The sequence below is a fragment of the Ipomoea triloba genome, chromosome 12 (assembly GCF_003576645.1).
Source record: "Ipomoea triloba cultivar NCNSP0323 chromosome 12, ASM357664v1".
In the NCBI taxonomy this organism is placed as follows: domain Eukaryota; kingdom Viridiplantae; phylum Streptophyta; class Magnoliopsida; order Solanales; family Convolvulaceae; genus Ipomoea; species Ipomoea triloba.
Window position 1 is genome coordinate 18,020,899 of NC_044927.1, and position 23,257 is coordinate 18,044,155.

The 23,257-nt window shown below is 33.7% G+C and overlaps 1 protein-coding gene across 1 annotated transcript; it reads left to right on the plus strand.

Annotated features, from left to right (window-relative positions):
• Positions 1–21,751: 21,751 nt before the first annotated feature.
• Positions 21,752–22,699, plus strand: LOC115999460. Its single transcript, XM_031239308.1, has one exon. The coding sequence runs from the start codon at positions 21,752–21,754 to the stop codon at positions 22,697–22,699; it is 948 nt and encodes a 315-aa protein (XP_031095168.1).
• Positions 22,700–23,257: the final 558 nt, after the last annotated feature.

Here is a 23,257-nt window from a genome sequence, read left to right on the forward strand (position 1 = left end):
GGTCTAATTTGGCCCTGGCCTGACGTATTTAGTAAAAATGTCTAACTTAGACCTATTCTAAAGTCTATTTAGCTAAAAAGGCTCAACCCTATATATAAAATGTGTGACCTATAATCCTACAGGCCTGGCCTATGTGTGTTTGTATATATATAATTATTATGGAGTATATATTACATTTATACCTAATATATTTTACAATAAGTATATATAAATTACCAAACTCTAATTCCCCATCCCCTCCCTACCCTAAATCTCCAATTCTAAATATTGATTTTGTAATTAAATCTGTCTCTCTGATATGACTTTCTCATATGCAATTGTGAGGCAACAGTTCTTGACCATTGTTCATGTAATTTTGTAAATCTCCTTTCTCGGTCACTATTGTCATAATATTTTTAAGCCATGAGTATTAGGTATATTTTAGATTTTTTTAATGGCCTACATATCAAATAGACTTTTAAACAAGTTTCAGGCAAACTAACTAGGCCAATTGTAGGCTTACGCTTGAACCTAAAAAAATACATACAGACCCAAACCTAGTCTCACACCTAAATTTCTAAATCTCAGTTCAACCCCAACGTGGACTAGTCCCATAATTGTGGAGAAGCAAGACTCTTTTTCTTGTGAGGTGGGCCCTGATTCTCAGGCCCACCCGGCCCAATGAGTTGCCTAAGTTGGAACTGTCTTGGGCTTGGAAACCCATTGGCAAGTCAAGCATTATTGGGCTTGGTCTCTCAAAGGAAGCCCAATATTATCTTTTTGTGTGAAACTATGTGTAATGCGAGTCGTTTAGAATGGGACCGGGTGCGTCTAAAATATGATAGTTGTTTTGTGGTGAGTGCGAGTGGTCGGAGCGGAGGATTAGCCTTGCTCTGGAATGGCGGTTTGAGTGTGGAGGTTAGGGGGTACTCCAATCACTACATCGATTCTACTATAACAAATGCTACTGGTGGTGCTCCGTGGAGGTTTACGGGTTTCTATGGCCATCCAGAACGAACTCGGCGGCGTGACTCCTGGGACCTTCTCAGGTATCTATCTTCCATAAACAATCTTCCTTGGGTTTTAATGGGGGATTTTAATGACTTATTGAGGGAGAGTGAGAAGCTTGGTAGGGTTCCTCACCCGAATTAGCTTTTACGAGGTTTTGGTGAAGCAGTGAGGGAGAGTGGAGTTTCAGATTTTGAGTTTCAGGGATTCCAATATACATGGGAGAGGGGAAGGGGGTCTGATGGGTGGGTTCAGGAGAAATTAGATAGAATTCTAGTTTCGGGGGTTTGGCGTGACATGTTCTCCAGGGCTCGGGCTTGGTCGGTTGAGGGGGGGGGGGGTACTAGTGATCATTTGGCCTTATTCTTGGTTACTAATGCTGGTGTAGTGACTAGCTTTAGACGACGGCCGATGTATGAAAATATTTGGGGTAGAAATCCAGCTTGCAGGGAGGTGCTGGTGAATGAATGGTCTCGGCTGTGTGGAAGTGAAATTGGGGATAGGTTGGTGGCAGGGCCGTTCCAAACATTTTAGAGGCCCGGGACGAAATTTTAAAAAGGGGCCCTATTAGAAAAGACTATAATTTAAATTTAATAATATTAAAATATGATAATAATATCAAATAACATGAAATAATATTACAAAATTTGCAACAATTTCGAAAATACAAAAATAATCATGACAAAAGATTTCTACGTGATTTACTTGATGCAAAATCATCAATAATTGTATCAAGATTAATATTTTCTAACATATCCTTCTCAATACACAAAATGGCCAAATCATTCAATCTTTCTTGTGACATTGAAGATCTCAAATAAGTTTTCAATAACTTCAATTTTGAACTTGGCCTTGTGACCTTGGCCTCTCACATCATCAATTTGAAGACCTAAAGCTTTAATTGCATCTAACATTTCCTTAAAAAGTCCTAAACCAGATGTACTGTCCACTTTTAAAAACTCTAAAAAGTATTCTTCTATTTTTATTTTAGTACTAGACGTATTAACACATCGTACTACTAAACTCATTTGTTCTTGATGACTAACATCTGGGGTACAATCAAGAATTATAGAAAAATATTTAGCATCTTTAATAATCTGTATGATAGAACTTTTAACACTTTGGGCCAAAATAGAAATTAACTCATTTTGAATTTTGTGACCAAGATAATGACGATGAATTTCATGGTTTTGAATACGTCTAATATGATCTTGCATTATCAAATCAAATTCTGCAATCATCTCAATCAATCCCAAAAAATTGCCATTATTATCAAAGTAAATTTTGTCATTGGATCCTCGAAAAGCCAAATTATGTTTTGCAAGACATTTTACAACAGAAATTATGCGTAGTAAAACTTGTCTCCAACGTTCTTTTTCTTTTGAAATTTCATTTTGTAAATCTTTATCAATAGTTTGATTATTATTTAATCTCATTTTTAGTTCATTCCAATTTGTCATTTTAGTCATATGTTCAACACTATTCTCATGTTCTTTGAGCCTCTCACCAAGATGCTTCCAATTGCTAAATCCATCATTTGCTAAAGCACTTGTATTGTTATTGGATTTGAACAACTTACAACAAAAACAATATACTTTATCCACATGTTTTGAGTAAACTAACCATTTTCGATCACTAGTTTCTCCATTACTCAACTTTCTTGTGTAATAAGTATATGAAAAATGCCTAGAGGTATTATCTGAAGGAAACACAATATTTAATTCCCTTATAGGCCCCTTTTCAACTAAAACATCTCTTGATTTATTATCAAGATTAGACCAATTTCTAGGGTCATATATATCAAAATAAGGAGTAATTTGTTCATCTTCATCAACTAAAGGACTATTATCCTCATCAATATGATCTTGATTACTCACATTTTCATTAGATTGTTCAAGATTATCTATGTTTGGTGTTTCTAAATTTTCATTAGAGGATCCAACATTTTTAATAAATTTATTCATAGCTCCTCTTTGTGAGTCTATTAATTGATCAATTTGTTTTCTTTTTTTCCTTTTTTCACTTCCGGATAAATATTTTTTAGGCAACATTATATATATAAAAAAATAAAACAGATTAAAAAAAAAGAACAAAAACACCTGGCAGTTATGATTCAATCAATCCGAATCAGTCAATCAAATATGTGCCTTCAATCCCTGCATATAAATATATAATAAATTATACACTTAATAAACTTTCAATTTCATTTTACATACAATTATACAAATCATAATAAATAGAATTAAAACCAAAATAAAATTCCTAGGTAAACTATTTTGATGATTGATGAATGATGATTGATGAATTACCTCTGCTGCTGCCTGCTGAGTGCTGATGAACTGCTAATGCCTAATGAACTCAGTAACTCGCTTGAAGAGTTGAAGTGCATATTAAGTGGAGCCGTGAGTCACTAGAGAGTGGAGACCTGGAGTGCATATTATGATATTAAGTGGAAATTTGGAATGTTGAATTGCATTCTCCACCCACCAACGGAAACAAACAAAAATATGTGGAGATATTTGTTTTTTTTTTGTCTGCCATCATTCCCATCAATGCCATGCGTAGCCACTAGCCACCAGCCATACTTTTCCTTTTTTCTATGCATATATAATATATCCTATATTCCTATGCCATCCTACTACTATAGTACTATGTATATAATATATCCTATGGGCCCCTTAGAGGGATGGGCCCTGGGCAGGCGCCCAGGCTGCCCCCCCCCCCCCCCTTGGGCCGGCCCTGGTTGGTGGGTGGAATGTGGTCGTGTGGTCTGGAACTGGGGGAGGTGGCAACATATGGACGAGTGTACTGCAATTCGTACCTGCAAGGTGAATATGGGGAGGTTGAGGGGTCGTAGGGATGCTGAAAGTATTAGGAAATTTTGGGATTGCCAGAGGGAATTTTTTAACCTTCTTCGGGATCAAAGTGATAGGTGGAAGTAGAGAGCTAAGGAGATGTGGTATGGTGGGGGGGATTGTAATACAAGGTTTTTTCATAATTCTGTTAATAGACGCATAAGGAGGAATAAGATTAAATCTTTGCGGGATTCGGAGTGGGTGGAGACGAATGATGAACAGCGAATGGGGCAAATTATGGTCAATTATTTTGCTGATTTGTTTACGTCGAAAGAAGGGGATTCCAGACCGGTTTTAGACTGTCTACGTTATAAATAAAATGCACTAGTTCTCAGATTAAAACACACCACTTAACCACCACACACCAAATGTAACTACTCTCGTAAAATTCACCACAATGTGTATTAAAACACACCATTTTACGTTATAAAATGCACCATTGGTCAAATTAAAACACACCATTCCTCACCATATTGAAATACACCTAGTCAATTCAAATGCACCAGCAAATGTATTAAAACACACCATTATACGTTATAAAATGCACCAGTTCTCAGATTAAAACACACCACTTAACCACCACACACCAAATACACATACTATTGCGAATTACACCAATATTATCTCAAATATGAACCAGATTAATGTTGATAATGCACATACTATTGTGAATTACTCCATTCTCGTTCCTCTATTAGAGTCGACCTGTGCGTTTTGTTCGGAATGGAGCGCTCGTTGCTGGTGATGGAGTGCTTCTACACTCGTCTAGTGTTCGTTGCTCAGTGCTCGTCGACTTCAAGTCTCCGTCGTCGTCTGAGCTGGTTTTGAAATTGTAGTGAATTGTCAACATTATCCTTCCCGTTCGCATAACTAAAGATCAAGCGCCTGTATTGTTTGGATTAATATGAAGCCTTAGATCTTGGAATCTAATGGTGCAAATCAGGCCACACAGCCGCACGGGGGAGCCTGTTCACACCTGATGCCGCGCATATATATATATATATATATATATATATATATATGTATGTATGTATATATATATATAATTATTATGGAGTGTATATTACATTTATACCTAATATATTTTACAAAAAGTATATATCAATTACCAAACTCTAACCCCCAAAAATCTCCAATTCTAAATATTACTTTTGTAAATTTGTCTCTCTGATATCACTTTCTCATATGGAATTGTGAGGCAACAGTTCTTGACCGTTGTCCATGTAAATTTGTAAATCTCCTTTCTCAGTTACTATTGTCACTATTTTTTTAAGCCATGAGTATTAGGTATATTTTAGATTTTATATGTGAATTACAGTATAAAAATTGGATATGCTCTATTAACTATAGGGACGACAATTTCAACCAGTCCCGCGGATATCCAGTTGTTATATCATGGACCATGGTCCAAAAACGGTGCCATGTCTTTAAGTAAAGATCGAAACGACTGCCGTCACATTTTAACGAAACCCCGTAAATGAAACTACATTTTATCTAAAATGAAACTGCCTCACATTTTTTTTATATTAACAAATGAAACTGTAGTTGAATTGAAATGAAACAGTAGTTGTGTTGAAATGAAATTGCAGTGTATATAAAATGAAACTGAATAACAGTTTCACATATTTAAGTGTATATCATCTAATGAAACTGTAGTTATATTGAAATGATGCTATAGTTGTGTTGTAATGAAACTATATATAGTTTATATAAAATGCAACTAAATAACAGTTTCACATATTTGTGTGTACAATGTTGAATGAAACTAAAGTTATATTGAAATGATACTGTAGTTGTGTTGTAATGAAACTATAGTGTATATAAAATGAAATTGAATAACAGTTTCACATATTTGAGTATAATGTATAATGTCGAATGAAACTGTAATTATATCGAAATGAAACTGTAGTTGTGTTGAAATGAAATTGCAGTGTATATAAAATGAAGTTGAATATGTTGCACAAATAGAGCTACTTTACTCATAGCGGTGCAGACATGTGCCGTTTCTTTTCATTAAAGGAAACATCACCGTTTTGGACCATGGTCCACAAAGCATTGTGGACCATGGTGCAGAATATAATTTGCGGTGGATATCCACCTTGATCCACCCCGCAGGATCAATGTTTTTTTTTTTTGGGTGATAGTGAGTGGTGGGTCTAACTTAAAAAATTAAACTCATTATGGGTCGGATTGGGTTCAAGTTCTATGTACAAAACCCACGCAAAATCCCACCCGACCCACCGTGTGTGTGTAGAGTAAAATAAGTACTACTCCTTAATATATGTGGTTAATTATAAAAGTTTATAAACTTTTACTAACTTTTTTACTATTTTTTAGCTCTAAGCAAATAAATTTATTTTTTTTTTAAAAACTAAATATTTAGTTATTATATTTAAATATTTTTATTATTTTAAATTTTTTTGGTGAATTTCATTATTTTATTATATGTAAGTAATTTGAATATTATTTTAAATTTTTTTAATAAGATAATAATTGGTGGATACTTGTAGCGGACATCTACACCGGGTGAGATGAATGTGAATTTTGAAAAGCTCCACCTGATGCAAGTTGGGGCTGAGAGTAGATGAAGAAAATATAAGGTGGATCGTAAGATGGATGTAGCTCTACCCGACCCACTTACCTGTTGTCATTCTAATATCATGTCCTCAACATATCAAATTATTGTGTGGACCATGGTCCACAAAGTGCTGTGTAGACCGTAATAATAATACATTTTTAATATAATAAATGTGCATTATATAATATAATGTATATTCAATAGATACATAATATATATTCTCTAGCTAAATACAATTTACATTTTTAATATATTAAAATACATTATTTTTATACTAAATTTATATTATTTGATAATATGATTTAGTCAGAACAATGATTGCCTCAACATGGTGATGAGCCCATTTGTATATCGATCACTTTCTTCAATCTCGTCATTGTTGCCTTCAATGACATTAAAGAGAACTTACCCCTTGTCTTGGTAGGCGAGCATATATGGAACACCTTAGCTTTGAAGAATAAGTTATTCCATTGATAAATTATAGTATATTTATACATCAAATAAAATCAGTATATATGGAACACCTTAGCTTTGGAGAATAAGTTATTCCATTCCTATATTGGCTCTGTTTAGTAACATAGTTAGCTTATTAGTTATTTTACTACTATTAGTTGTTTGACTTGGTTAAACAATCAATATGAGTGTTTGATTAATTAGCTTTTTGTAACAGCTTATTAATAACAGTTTATTACTCTAAAATGCTAAAATTCAAAAGGTTGCTCAAAGCAACTTTTTCAATCAATTTTTTTTATAAAGTCATTTTGCATGTAATCAGTTATTAGCTAACTACTATTTTACAAAACACTTTTCTACAATCATTTAATATTATCAACTAGTCAAACTCACTAACAAAATTAACTAACAGCTATTTACCAAACACCCCCATTATATTTATACATCAAATAAAATTAGTTATACTAATTGCGATAATGCGCTTACCACTATGTTAGGGATGTCAACGAGGCGGGGGCACGCATACTCCCTGTCCCCGCCCCAACTTTCTCCCATACTCCCCGTGCCCGCTGAAAAATCGAAAATCCTCCCCATCCCCCTGGGGATTATCGGGGGACGGAGAATCTCCAACCCCATTTATAATTTATAAAAGAATATTAAAAAATTTAAAATATTTAAATAAATAACTCATATATATTCATTTTCAACTTAATGTACTATTAAATACGGATTATTTTACAACTAAACATATTATCCAAAAATGTATTTCATAACTATGACATACCACGAAAAAAATGCTTCTAAAATTATTCACTCCGTATATATTATATACAAAGTAATTAATACATATATGTGTGTGGTGTGGCTATAATGCATATATATATATATATACATATATATATATATATATATATATATTTTATTTATTTATTTATTTATTTATTCAAATGCGGCGGGGAGCTCCCATGCAGTCGTGCGGCCTAATATGCGTCGTCCGATTTCATTAATTCAACTAAAATTCGCATATGTTTAAGTGGGGGTATTATGAAAATTTTAGTATCTATATTACGTGAATTTAAATGGTGTATTTTAGTACATAGTGTGGTGCGTTTGAATAAAAGATGTGGTGCGTTTTACTATGTATGCTGGTGCATTAACTGTGTTGTGGAATGGTGCGTTTTAATCTATCCGTTGGTGCATTTTCATACGTAGAATGGTGAGTAACTGTGTTGTGGAATGGTGTGTTTTAATATGTCCTCTAGTGCATTTTAATATGTATAATGGTGTGTATTTTAGGGGGTGTTTGGTTATTGGCTTATAAGCCAAATTTTAGCTTATTTGACCAAGTTTAGCTGTTTGACCAACCAATAAGCTATTTTGAAGTGTTTGGTAAGCTGTTTGACCAACCAATAAGCTATTTTGAAGTGTTTGGTAAATGGCTTATTGGCCTTATAAGCTATTTTGAAGTGTTTGGTAAATGGCTTATTGGCCTTAGCTGATTGGGCCAATAAGCTGAAAATTGAAAAGGTAATGGGGGTGTTTGGTTATTGGCTTATAAGCCAAATTTTAGCTTATTTGACTAAGTTTAGCTGTTTGACCAACCAATAAGCTATTTTGAAGTGTTTGGTAAATGGCTTATTGGCCTTGGCTTATTGGGCCAATAAGCTGAAAATTGAAAAGCTAATGAATGTAGCTTTTTGTATCAGCTGGTTGGAAACAATGAGTATATTGACTATTTATCCTTTGAAATCAATGAGATTTACTTTTAAATGGGTGGTGTGTATCATTTGAAATCTTGTTATATTTAAAGGTTGAAATAATACAATACACTCATACCCTTAAATGTCATTTTACATTCAATCAGCTACTAGTAAACAGCTAATTTACCAAACAGTTTTTTATAACCAGCTAATACAACCAGCTGGTCAAACCAGTTAACGCAATCAGCCATCAACTACAAGCTAAACCAACCAGCTATCAGTTATAAGCTATCAGCCGTTTGCCAAACACCCCCAATGAATGTAGCTTTTTGTATCAGCTGGTTGGGAATAATGAGTATATTGACTATTTTATCCTTTGAAATAAATGAGATTTACTTTTAAATGGGTGGTGTGTTTGTTATTTTATAATAATAATAATAATAATAATAATAATAATAATAATAATAATAAAAAACAACGGGCGATGGGTTTGTCATTTTTAATAAAAATAATTATAATAATAATAGAAAATAAATGCGTAATAAAAATTGTTTTAGAATACTCGTATAATTTAATATATAAGAGTTAAATAAACACAAAATAATTAACTTATGTCCTTGAAAAAAGTATAGATGATATCCAAATTTTATAATTATTTATTAATAAGAATTTATCTTCTTGTTATACTTAAATGTTGAAATAATACAATACACTCATACCCTTAAATGTCATTTTACATTCATTCAGCTACTAGTAAACAGCTAATTTACCAAACAGTTTTTTATAACCAGCTGGTCAAACCAGTTAACGCAATCAGCCATCAACTACTAGCTAAACCAATCAGCTATCAGCCGTTTGCCAAACACCCCCTTAATATATTGCGCGTTAATTTGATGACTTGATCTGATCTAATGGCTGAAAATAGGCCGCACGACCACACCTAATGACCAGGTCGCACCTGATGATGACTATATATATATATATATATATATATATATATATATATATATATATATATATATATAGGGAGAGAGAGAGGATTCAGTTCCCATACGGTTGGGTGTGTCTCGTGCAGTTAAACCTGAGCCATTGATTTTATTTAAATCAACGTCCAAGATTAACAAAATTTATATATAAAAAAACACGGTGGCAATTTGGTAATTTTTACATCTAGGTCAAATTTAAAGTGAGTGATTATATTTCTTAAGGTGTGTGGTTTTTGTGCTTAAGGTGCGTGATTTTTGTGCTTATAGTGCGTGGGTTTCGTGCTTAAGGTGTGTGGGTTGTGTGCTTAAAGTGCGTCAACTCGAAGCTTAAAGTGCGTCAACTTGAAGCTTAAAGTGCGAAGCTTAAGGTGCGTTGTTTGTATGCTTAAGGTGCATGGTTTGTGTACTTAAGGTGCATCATTTTAATGCTTAAGGTGGGTAACCGTAAGAGAAGCTATGCTCGCACCTGAACCCCTCCCTATATATATATATATATATATATATATTCAGGGGTGGGGAGAGTACTCCCCATCCCCACCCCCGTCCCCGGGGGAATTAAAAATTCCCTCCATCCCAATCCTCAATCTTCTATTTTTGTGCACATCCCCATCTTCGATACTCTATTTTTGTTCACATCCCCGTCTCTGCTGAAGTACGGAGTCGAGTTTCCCGTCAGGTACGGGTACAATTGGCATTCCTAATTAATATGAAATTGGACTTTTTTTTTTTGTTACCATATACAAATAATAAAGCAAACATATTTTTATATAGTGTAAAACAATATAAAAATAAATTATATAAATTTAAGTCAAACAAATAAAATACATGCACTTACAACAACATAATTTACATGAAGGTTAAGCAACACGTTATCTTGAAGCATAGTCAATCAATTTGCACAAATATTGACCCTATTTGGCAACATAATTTATCAGTCAATTTTGACTTATTTGACCACTATTATTGTTTGAATCGATTAAACAGTCAATATGAATGTTTGATTAATTAATTTTTTGTAATAGCTTATTACTCCAAAATGTTAAAATTCAAAACTATTTTTATTAAATTTTAAAAAAAATCATTTTGCATGTAATCAGTTATAAGCTAGCTAACAGCTAATTTATCAAATGTCTTTTTATAATCAACTAATATTATTAACTAGTCAAACCCACAAACTCAATTTAACTGTATCTATTTACCTAACACTCCCATTAACTATCCATATACTCGATATTTCTCAAATTTTGTTTACAAATGGGATGATATTAAAATATACACCGTTATTTCAAAATAAAATAAAATATACACCGTACTTATTTGTTGTATCTCAGGGCCCTATTTTTCAGAGCCGTACAAGTGGCTATCTTTTTTCTTGGTGTTTGTAGGTCGGACAGCATGCATAAATCAGGTAAAATCGATCTTATGCGTACGTTAAATAAGAGAAACCATTAACGTTGACAAAGGAAGGTCGCATGCGAATGCGATGCAGGAATATTGTATTGCTTTTCCATTATTGTTTGCTTTTCTGAATAGATACATATTATTTCACTTTTGTAAACTAATTACTAATAATTGTTAACTTTTTATACATTTGTAAAGCGATTACTCAGAGAGTTAAGTTTAGCATTCTACTATGTATAAAAATGTGACGTTAACGGCTAGACATATATAAATAAATAGAATTATGTATTAGCTATTAGCTATAACTTTTGATTATTAATACAAATTTGTATTGACATAGCGTATTTAGGAGCTTATAACTTATTTTAAGTTATTAATAAGTTATAAGCTCGGTTTGGTAATGTTTTCAAAATAAGTTAGTAGCTTAAAATAAGAGTTTATTTTGAAACATTACCGCAGCGTTTCAAAAATAAGCTTGTAGCTTCTAACTTTTTTTTTTTTTTTAAATCTTTATCTTTATGCATAGTGATGGGGGCCATATTTTATGGGATAAGTCTTGGTCCAACCGGGGTGTCCATCTTTATGGGTGAGGTGTTGGCCCAATAAGAATAATGAGAATCTATTGGGCTAAGGGGACAAGGAAGTTTGAAGCAAAATAATATAAAATATACTATCATGGGGGTTTAAACACACATACAACCTCAAACATAACATCACCAATTCTACACCACCAATCCACTCAAGATCTTGTGTATTAAAAGGCAGGAAGCTCCACTTATGCATGGGGTGTGCTGAATGCAGAGTAGTGGAGTGACACGTGTGTGGCCAAGAATGAAGGTTGTCCGATGCCGTTCATTTGTCAACGATCCGTGAGTCCTTCAATAGTATAAATAGGGTGCTTTCCCACCCTTAAAAAAATCATTCATCAACTCATCAAATGCCTCTTGGTCTAGTGGTCTAAGCTTTCTCCCTCCTATTGGCATGCCAAGGTTCAAGTCTTATTAGTAACATATTTAATTTTGTTTTATTTATTAGTTCCCTAGCTTCTTTATTTATTTATTTATTTATTATTCGGGCCACGTCATTTTGGGCCCTATTCAATTTCATGGTTTGGTCTAAGGGTGTAAGAAGAAGCTAAGGTGGGAATACCTTTTTGTTTGAGAGGGGTTTTCTTTTCTAAGTTTTTCAATTTTTTATTTTATTTTTTGTCTTTTATTTTTTTAACAGAAAATTTATTTTTTCTATACTAAGTAATTTTCTACTATATAATTATTTAAGTATATAATACAAGTATAATTATCTAAATGTACTATTGTTTAAATTAAAAATCTAGTTGTACTTAAAAAACAAGATATCTCAGCGATAACGGTTAAAAAAATCATGGTCTTTAAAAAATACACAAAGATAATGGTTTTACAAAATCGTTGAGGATGGGAGGGATCAACTCATGATTCTCGCATTTTACTTGACATGGTCAATGACTCAAGTCTCAATTTTTCAAAGCCCCACCAGGTAATTTTATATGATATGATTATATATATATATATATATATAACACCTTACCCCAAGATAAGGTACCATCAAAAGAAGTTTCGTGGGGCAAATCCAACGGAATCTAGACAAGCTTCTTTGTAAAGAAGTGATAAAGTGGCTTGGTGGTCTAGTTGGCGTGTGCTATGTGAGAGGTTGCTGGTTTGATTCTCTTTGGCAATGTCATACTTTTATATTGTGCACAAGGTTTCCAACAGCTTACCCACAAATGTAGGAATAAATGAATTAAGCAGCACTTAGGCAATCAATTGATGTAGTGACTTGTTAGACAAGGGTGTATGTAGTTTAAAGAAAGTTTTGATTTCAATTTTTGTTAGTAACAACTTTTATTCATTTTATTCCAAGACCACACACAAACGACAACGGTTAAATAAAACCATTATCTTTTATAAAAACAAATGCACATAGACAACGGTTTTTTACAGTTAGATAAAATCGTTGTCTAAATAAAAAATGGGTGCACAAAAACAACGGTTTTAATAAATCATTGATGTAGGAATAAATGAATTAAGCAGCACTTAGGCAATCAATTGATGTAGTAACTTGTTAGACAAGGGTGTATGTAGTTTAAAGAAAGTTTTGAGTTCAATTTTTGTTAGTAACAACTTTTATTCATTTTATTCCAAGACCACACACAAACGACAACGGTTAAATAAAACCATTATCTTTTATAAAAACAAATGCACATAGACAACGGTTTTTTACAGTTAGATAAAATCGTTGTCTAAATAAAAAATGGGTGCACAAAAACAACGGTTTTAATAAATCATTGATGTAGGAATAAATGAATTAAGCAGCACTTAGGCAATCAATTGATGTAGTAACTTGTTAGACAAGGGTGTATGTAGTTTAAAGAAAGTTTTGAGTTCAATTTTTGTTAGTAACAACTTTTATTCATTTTATTCCAAGACCACACACAAACGACAACGGTTAAATAAAACCATTATCTTTTATAAAAACAAATGCACATAGACAACGGTTTTTTACAGTTAGATAAAATCGTTGTCTAAATAAAAAATGGGTGCACAAAAACAACGGTTTTAATAAATCATTGTGTTTGAAGTGTTGTCTATTCAAGTATTCTTAAAGATAACACACAAACGACAACAGTTAAATAAAACCGTTGTCTTTTATAAAAACAAATGCACATAGACAACGGTTTTTTACAGTTAGATAAAATCGTTGTCTAAATAAAAAATGGGTGCACAAAAACAACGGTTTTAATAAATCATTGTGTTTGAAGTGTTGTCTATTCAAGTATTCTTAAAGATAACACACAAATGACAACGGTTAAATAAAATCGTTGTCTTTTATAAAAACAAAATACACATAGATAACGATTTTAAAACACCGTTGTCTTTGTAGTATTGTGTATTCAAGTGCACTTAAAGACAACACATCAACGACAACGGTTAAAAAAAAATCGTTGTCTATATAAAAACCGGGTGCACAAAGACAACGATTTTAATAAACTATTGTATTTGAAGTGTTGTCTATTCAAGTGTGGTTAAAGACAACACACGAACGACAACGGTTAAATAAAACTGTTATCTTTTATAAAAGCAAAATGCACATAGATAACGGTTTTAAAAAACTGTTGTCTTTGTAGTGTTGCGTATTCAAGTGCATTTAAAGACAACACATCAACGACAACAGTTAAATAAAACCGTTGTCTTTGAAGTGTTGTCTATTCAAGTGTGCTTAAAGACAACACACAAACGACAACGGTTAAATAAAACCGTTGTCTTTTATAAAAACAAAATCCACATAGACAACGGTTTTAAAAAACCATTTGTCTTTGTAGTGTTGTGTATTCAAGTGCACTTAAAGATAACACATCAACGACAACGGTTAAATAAAACTGTTGTTTAAATAAAAAAACGGGTGCACAAAGATAACGGCTTTAACAAACCGTTATCTTTGAAGTGTTGTCGATTCAAGTGCGCTTAAAAACAACACATAAATGACAACGGTTAAATAAAACCGTTGTCTTTTAAAAAAAAATGCGCAAAGACAACGGTTTTTAAAAATTGTTGTCTTTGTAGTGTTGTGTATTCAAGTGCACTTAAAAACAATATACCAATGACAAGGGTTACATAAAACTGTTGTCTTTTTTTCTTAATGCACATAGACAATTTTTTTTAAAATCGTTGTCTTTGCGGTATTGTCTTTTGAAAAAAATGCACAAAGACAATACGCTAAAGACAATGGTTCAGTAAAAACCGTTGTCTTTGATAAAAGTGTTGCGTCAAAGACAATGGTTTTGTCCAAAACTTTGTCTTTTACACAAAAGACAACACTTTTGAAAAAAATCGTTGTTTTTTTAGTGTTGTCTATGTGCATTTTTCTTGTAGTGCGCAATGCAAACTTCGGTATGTACAATAATAAACCTAAGCGGCTTGCATTGCTAAAACAAATGGTTCATAGCAATTATGCCAATTCTGATTGGGATTGGCTTCGAACCTAAGACATTTCTTATGGAAATCAATGAGTAAGTTAAAAATAATAAATAGTTAATGGAATATTTCGTTACTAAAGTGGATATTGACGGAATGCAGGGGTATTTAATGGAAAAAAAATAATATAATAAAGAATAAAGTAGGTAAATAAAAAAATCAAAATAATTTGAAACACTCATTTTATCAAACAATTGAATGAACATTTTTAGTTCATTCAAAGTCTAACTTTATTGGCTCTTATTTGTATGTGCGTGTGTGTGTGTCTATATATATATATATATATATATATATATATATATATTATCACATGTAAAACAAATTAATTCTATTTAAAACATGTTATGACCGTAGGGCACACACCATATATAGAGTTCCCCAAATAAGTAATAATTTAAACTTCTTTATAATTCAAAACTCGTTAAATGATGTCTGAAGCAACGATAAACTATCGTTAGACTATGGTCCACACAGTTGGATTATGGTTCAAAATGGTTTCGTTTCTTTTGAAAGAAAAGGAGTTGTTAGTCTATTATGTTTTGCGACCTGCTCAAATTTTTTCTTTTAAATGATATTATAATGAAACCATAATATATGTATAATGAAATAGGCTAGCAGGTCTCACATATTAAGTTTATATTGTCAAATAAAATTATAATTAAATTAGAATGATACTTTAGTAGTGTTGTAATGAAACTACAATGTATATATAATGAAACTAAATAGCAAGTCTCAGTCAAAGACCTTGTGGTCTAGTGGCACCCGGTGTCCCGGTTTACACTCTCACATAGATGATCGGAGTGGGTTCGAGTATCAGAGGAGGCAACTGTTGACTCTGACTCCGACTCAAATGGGTGTTAAAATAAGGGGCAAAATGGGTATTTCATGTACTGGTCTATCAAAATGTGGGAAAACCATGGAGAAAGCCAAAACGGTTCATAGGTAAAGATTACTTTATCTACAAACTTCCCAAGGCAAATATATTTTTTTATTAATTTTACACTATATTGTTAAGAAGTTATGTTTACAGGGTAGGGTTGGATGTAGTTTTCAAGAATGGTTTGACCCACCAATGTGTTATAGATCAAAGAAGATAATTCCTGAATTATTAAGAAGAATTAACCGAAACGAGCAAGAAATTGAGAGTTTACGGGCAATTGTCAACTGTGGTGATCTTACTCTCCCAAGAACTTGCAGTTGTGGCAATAGAAGATGGTTTAGTTTAGGTTTAGGTTCATATGTTTCACTATAATCATACTAATAATGTTTGTGTTTTACCTTAAGTGTAATACTGTGAAATTGGCTAGTAATTTTCTTTGATCGCTGCCATGAGTTATGTATTTTCAGTATGTTATGAATAAAAGAATTAAGTTGTTTAATGTTCTTCATGTTGGTTTGGTCAGATTGCAAATTGGGAACTAAGTTGTTGGTTAGTCACAAAACACAATCAAATATAGAACTAAGCTGCTCATCAACTTCTCATATATAAATTGGCAATGCAGTTCACCATAAGGATTGTCAACTATCCAAGCTTTTTCGCCACAAAATAGAGTACTTGGCCATTGTGTTAGCCACTGGGCAGTATTCAGTTATTACATATAGGCTTTTTAGCCACAAAACACAATCCACTAACATATTGAATAAAGAAATGAAAACTCATAGGATTGGTAGGTTTCGAAGGGCACATTCTTTTATTATAACCTGATTTTTTGAAATTTGGATCCCATCTTTTGAAATTTGTTATTTTTTTGCTTTGAATTTTCATCTGCACTTGTTTTCCTTAACTTCTTTGGCCTACTAGGCCTTGTTTTGAGCAAAGGAGGCAAAGGTGGTTCCCTATGAGTCATAGGCCATTCATTTGGCCTAGCCATTGGCTTGATTGCAGCTTCATAAACTTTCAAGTATGTCTCAATGAAGTAGTAGTTGTCAACATAATCAAGCACATTATGTTTCTTCATCCAAATGGCACAAATAGCATGCTTACAAGGGATGCCTGTGATATCTGCTATTTTGTACAATTATTCACCCCTTATTCTAGTTGTTTTGAGGGTTATTTTCTGTATCCTAGTGAAATTAGGAATTGTTTGTGTGTTATATTGTCCAAGTGCTGAATTATCTACAAGGAACAACAAAGGAAGAATATTGGAACATTTTGGACAAGTTCTGGAAGAAAAGGGATTACAAGGAAGAATACAAGTTGGAAAAGAATTGGAAGCTGCCTAATGGGCCAAGGCCCATCTACCTCCTATATATTTTACCTATTCTCTACAATTGAAGGAGGTTCCCTTACAGAGTTCTGAACCCTAGCTAGTTTTAGTTTATTCTCTTTATATTTCCCTAGCGTAGTTTAGATTAGTTATACATTAGATTATTTAATTTCAAGCTTGGAATCTTGGATTGAAGTTGGAATTGTTCTTTATCAGTTAAGTTTCTCTTCCCTTTTATTTCTTGCAATGTTTATGATTATTTATTATTGCTTTGCTATGTTTACTTCCATCATGCGGGAGTAATTCGCTTATGGGTTTGGATTAGGGATCCATTGTTAATCTTGATGTTCGATTTATGATTAATTGCATAAAGGGATTGAATCTTTTACCTAGGGTTTATGTTGATTTGGGGATTTCTTTGTACTTGTTAATTGATTTGTGGTCACAATTAATTGCTAGTCTAGGAGAGGGATTCATTACAACGACAGTTGGATGGAGACCTCGAGCCTTACCAATTTCAACCTAATTTTCCTGCTATGAAAGTAGAGGTAATTTTGGGGGCTTACAATGCTTAGGAGCTTAAGGTTATGATTGATGCATCACGACAGTGGGGCAATTGCAGCCTAATTCACTTATTGATTACGAAAGTAGCTGAGTTGAATTCTTTTGTGCATTGCCCATAAATCCCTTGGTTAATTATTCCTTCCCTAATTCTGAGTTTGTTAGAACATCAAGGTTACAATCCCCCTAATCTGGCTCATACCTTTATCATAGAGTTTGTTAGAACATCAAGGTTACAATCCCCCTAATCTGGCCCATACCTTTATCATATAGTTTACACCTTAATCAGTTGCTTTCTTTTACATCATTAAGTCTTTGTTGCTTGGATTCTATTAATTCACATACTCTAGTGACTAGTAATTCATACAATCACATGCCATAACCCCAATCCTCAGCGGAACGACATTACACCCTTTTTACACTCCCATTTATACATCATCAGCCTGTAAGATCCCATTTTCTGCAAGAACAACCTCTCCTTACCAAATCAATCGTGTGATGATCTCCAGTGTGCAGTTCATTTATCTCAAACATCATTAAGTTACATTGAATAGGTAAATAAGATGCTACATATTTCTCCTCTACTACAATTTTCCTTAGAATTCTAGGACATAATCCGCCAGACCATTTACTATAAGTAGGTAGCCCCCATATGTAGACCTCAAGTGGCAACCATTAACACCAATAATCTTCCTACATTGTGAAAATCCAAGTCTGCATGCCTCCCAACATATGTACCATCTTAAGAATCTTTTCTGTCATCTCTCTTCTATAAATTCACTCATTTTTACAATAGAAGTAGTGTTAGGATTTGATCTTTGGATTTCAAGGTAGTAGCTCCAAAACTTTTCAAAGTAATCCTCCATTTCTCTAGTTAGGCTAGCCTAGCAAATTTCATAGCCTTATAAGCCACCTTTTGAGATATATAGAACCCGTGATCTGTTCCACTCTATTTCTAAACTCACTTACTTTCCATTCAGAATTGCTACTAATTTCCTTCTTCCACTTCTTTGCAAGTCTCCTTGAACTAACCATTGTGTTCTCATACACCCAAGAACACCCAACATGCTTATCATTAAAAGCAGAAATCCTCTAATAGTTATCATTCTCATTCTTACTAAGGGTTATGTATCATGGGCAGTCAGTTTGCTTACACTTGGCTACTAATCTAATTTTATCATTCCTTACAAATTTTAAATCCTTGCCATCTTTGAAAGCATAATTCACAATAGCTTCTTTAAACTCAACTTTAGTCCCAAATGTCATACCCACAGTAAACTTAGGACATTCCATATCACATGCCCTAAATTGTGGCCAAATTTCATCTTCAATTTCCTCATCACTGCCATGAGGAGTCTCTTCATCAGAAAAGTTCACTTCTTCATTCATCCCCATACACTAATTTTCCTTATCTTTAACATTAGAACTTGATCCAACCCCCTGAAACTCTACGGTTGGATCTACTGCCTTAGCAAATGCAATATCATCAAACCTCTCCTCATCTTCTACCTCATAATCACAATCAAATTCAACATCAGTTTCTTCACCACTAACTTCTCTCTCACTAACTTCCCCACCACTAACTTCTTTCCCATTTTCACCATTATCTATCCACACCTCTATTTCCCTTGACGTACCTTCAAAGTCAATTAAATCCCATGCTTCAAAGTCTGACAGAATCTCAATCACCCCCTTTCTCCCTAGGCCATATAACTTGGTATCATTTCTATTATACCCTAATTCCTCAAGTTTATCTTGCAAAATAATATAACCCCATTCATCATCAACATCAACATAATCAAAGTACTCTGTTTGCCCTTCAGTATATGTTATTGATTCAGTTTTTCGTACTTTACCACCATGTCTTATTTTAAGTGTAAACAAGTCACTTTCATCATGGTCATCTGATTTATTTTCGTGAAAGAAGACAAAAAAAAAACTAAATGAATAAGGCAATAACACTGTTTTCAACTTCAAAATAGACTACAACATTTAAAACATATATTCAAGTCCAAAACAAACAACTATGGCAGTATTATACTCCAAAATAGATAAAAAAATATGTACTAAATGGGCAATAAACTAGGCAGTATTCCAGTCCAAAACAAACCAATAAAGTATAAAGCAGATAGTGGACCCTTTTGTATGTAGTCCCTCTGTTCCATTTTATCTGTCATACTTACTATTCATTGGTCAAACCAACACTTTCTTCTTTGTTTATTTTCTTTAGTATTTTTTACTTATTTTTAAATTTGAATTTTTGTGTTTAATAATACTTTTAGTATAGTTTCTAAATATATAAATTTTGTATAATAATACTAAACTTAATATTATGAAAAATTGGACTAAAAATAACCTCAGTTATGCCTCGTTAACTGAACCGGACACATAAAATGGGATGGATGGAGTAATAAACACCAACATAATGGGTCCCCTCTGGATTTACTGCCCATGGAACAAAAACACATAAAATAAACAAAGATAGTAGTCCCCATCAATTCATCTGGGAACACACACACTGCTCACAAAATCATACACGAGGACATCCACTTACACTATTTTCATCAAAAGAACATATAAAACATAAAAGCAACAAATAAACCAACATCTAAAGCATATCCAACCTATAAAGAAACATATAAATCAACAGACTCACACTAACCGTAATCTGGCAGTTCGGAACCCGGAGTTCTTCGTTGGCAGACCCTACCATCGTTGGCTGTGGAAAATCATCAATGGCTATGGAAATTTGTCGGCAACGGATAATCCTTGATGGCTTGAGAAATTCGCAGATGCCTGTAGTTGTTTGTGGGACAAAGGAGAAATTAGGGCATAATGTTTTGCTAATTTGGGGAAAAATCACCTGGTCAATGGTTTCAACGACAAACAATGTACATTCTCCTTTTTGCCCTTCTTTTTAACGTCATGTTCACGCCAAAGCTAACGGAGACCGATTTGGCCTAAAATTGAATAGTACGTCTGGGGACCACATTGGGTGCAATTAAAAGACAACGCACTAAATTAAGAAAATGCCATAGCCGGAGGACCATTTTAGACATTTTCTCTTAAAGGTATATCGTCATATGAAATTGTAGTTTAATAAGAATGTTATACAGTGTTTATAAAATGAAGTCTAATTAACAAGTCTCACATATAGAATGTATATTGTCAAATGAAACTATAATTGAATTAGAATGATACTTTAGTAGTGATGTAATGAAACTACAAAGTGTATAAAATGAAACTGAATAATGAGAGAGGTTACTACATTGATTTTAACAGAATTTTCCGTTTATTACTGTTAACGCGAAAAACTTCAATTATTTGGTTTACTCAGCTATATGAACCATAGTCCACGAAGAAGGAAACTGGAACAATTGTTATATAGTGGACCATGATCCACACGTCGTTATGTAAACCATGATCGTCGAATGAAACTATAGTAGAATTAAAATGATACTTTAGTATTACTATAATGAAACTAAAAAGCATAGCACACTATTGTCAAATTAAACTGTAGTATAAATGTATAATTATAATGATACTTTAGTATTGTTATAATAAAACTAGTGTAGAAGGAAAATGAAACTAAAAAATATAAAAATATTGCCAAATGAAACTAGAGTGTAACTAAAACGATACATACTTTATGGCCCTCACTGTTACATAGACCATTGTCCACAGTAAAATTTGCCAAATTGGAATTTTTGTGGTCGGATAGTCGGGCCGGATCGGAGAAGATAGGATGGAGAATTATAGAAAGCCCAAAATTAGCATTGATCCATCATTCATGGGCTATCCTATTGTAATTTTTAAGGAAGTCCCTCACTTGAAGAAGCTGTGCTGTCGTTGTAATTCTGAAACGTGGGAATCACAAATTCAGTAACATGCACACCACATCGGAGAGCTCATCAAATATTATTCAAATGTCGTTGAATGTTGTTCCTCTATAAATATCATGCTTTATAGTCTGACTAAATATATCTCTAGCTCTCAGTTGATTGCCATTGCCGTCCATGGATGTTCAGCAACCAAATCAGACTTTGGTCGAAGCTGCAGAAGTCATCAGTCCAAGAATCTTGGAGAATAATAATGAGAAGCAGATTTCAGTGGATCCCATCTCGCTTAAAGAATCATCAGCTTATTCCCAGCTTGAGATCCCTCCCCTCCCTGCGCCGCCTTCAACCAAGTTCTTGAGCTGCAGCCTGCCCAATTCTGCATCGTCGTCTCCTAAATTGTCAAGAAAGAAATGGAGGAGCCAAAACCATTCCGTGGCGCTGTCTAACCTTGAACGCCTCAAGGAAAATCATCTCAGGAGGAGCAAATCGTGTGGCGAAGGACGAGCAAGCGTGCCACCTGAAGAATTCGATATGTGGTTCGCTAAAACAAATATCAAACAGGTGGTGGGCAAGTTGAGCAGACCTGAAACCAAAGCGGATGGGGATTTCAGGGCCGGAGCAGAAGCCCGATCGGCGCCCCCAGATGATGAGAAATTCAAGTGCGGAGCACTTTGCCTATTCATTCCAGGGTTTGGTAAGGCAAAACCAGTGAAAGCCAGAAAGGAAGAACTACCTCTACCTGCAGAAATGGTACATACAATCTCCAGGACAGTGTCCCTGGAAAAATTCGAATGCGGGTCGTGGGCATCATCCGCAATTATCGATAACGACGGAGGAGAAGCTTCGACCCACTTCTTCGACCTGCCGATGGAACTGATCCGATGCAAAAGCGTGAACGATATGCACTCGCCGGTGTCAACGGCCTTCGTGTTTGATCAGAAGTCCCCCAAGGGAGTTCTCAAGAACAGCGGCTCCTCCCGGAAATCGCACGAGTCCACTCGCCACGTTCGTTTCTCAACATCGTCGCCGACTTCGTATCCGGCTTCCCCCACTTCTTGCATCACGCCTCGCCTGCGCAAGGCAAGGGAAGAATTCAACGCCTTCCTTCAAGCTCAGGGAGCGTAATAATGAAACAGAGACAAACATCACAAATATATCGTTCAAAGCTCTTTCAAATTCAAGCTAGTGATGGGTTTTACGGCTAATTATACCTTGAATTAAGGTTTACCGGAATCCTTATTAAAAAAACCTTCAAATTGTGTAACGTAATGGAAAAATTGTAATTTATGCCCCTTCATAATATGTCATTTATTAATGTCACCCCTGAATTATTAGTGGTGTAAATATTACTCTTCAATTTTTAAAATGGTACATATATTGCCCCTCACGTACCGTACGAGAGGAGCAATATATGTATCGTTTTGAAAATTAAGGAGTAATATTTACACTACGAGAGGACAATATATGTACCATTTTAAAAACTGAGGAGCAACATTTACACCACTAATAATTCATATGTGACATTAATAATTGGCATATTATGGATGAGCATAAATTACAATTTTCCTTATTGTAATTGATATTATGCACATGTAGTTAATTATTTTTATACATGTAAATTATAGACACATAACATGATAACTGTATGAATATAAATTGTTGACAGGGTACATAATATGTTAA

Coding starts and splice junctions, on each gene's coding strand:
- LOC115999460 (XM_031239308.1), top strand. CDS start 21,752: ATGGATGTTCAGCAACCAAATCAGACTTTGGTCGAAGCTGCAGAAGTC.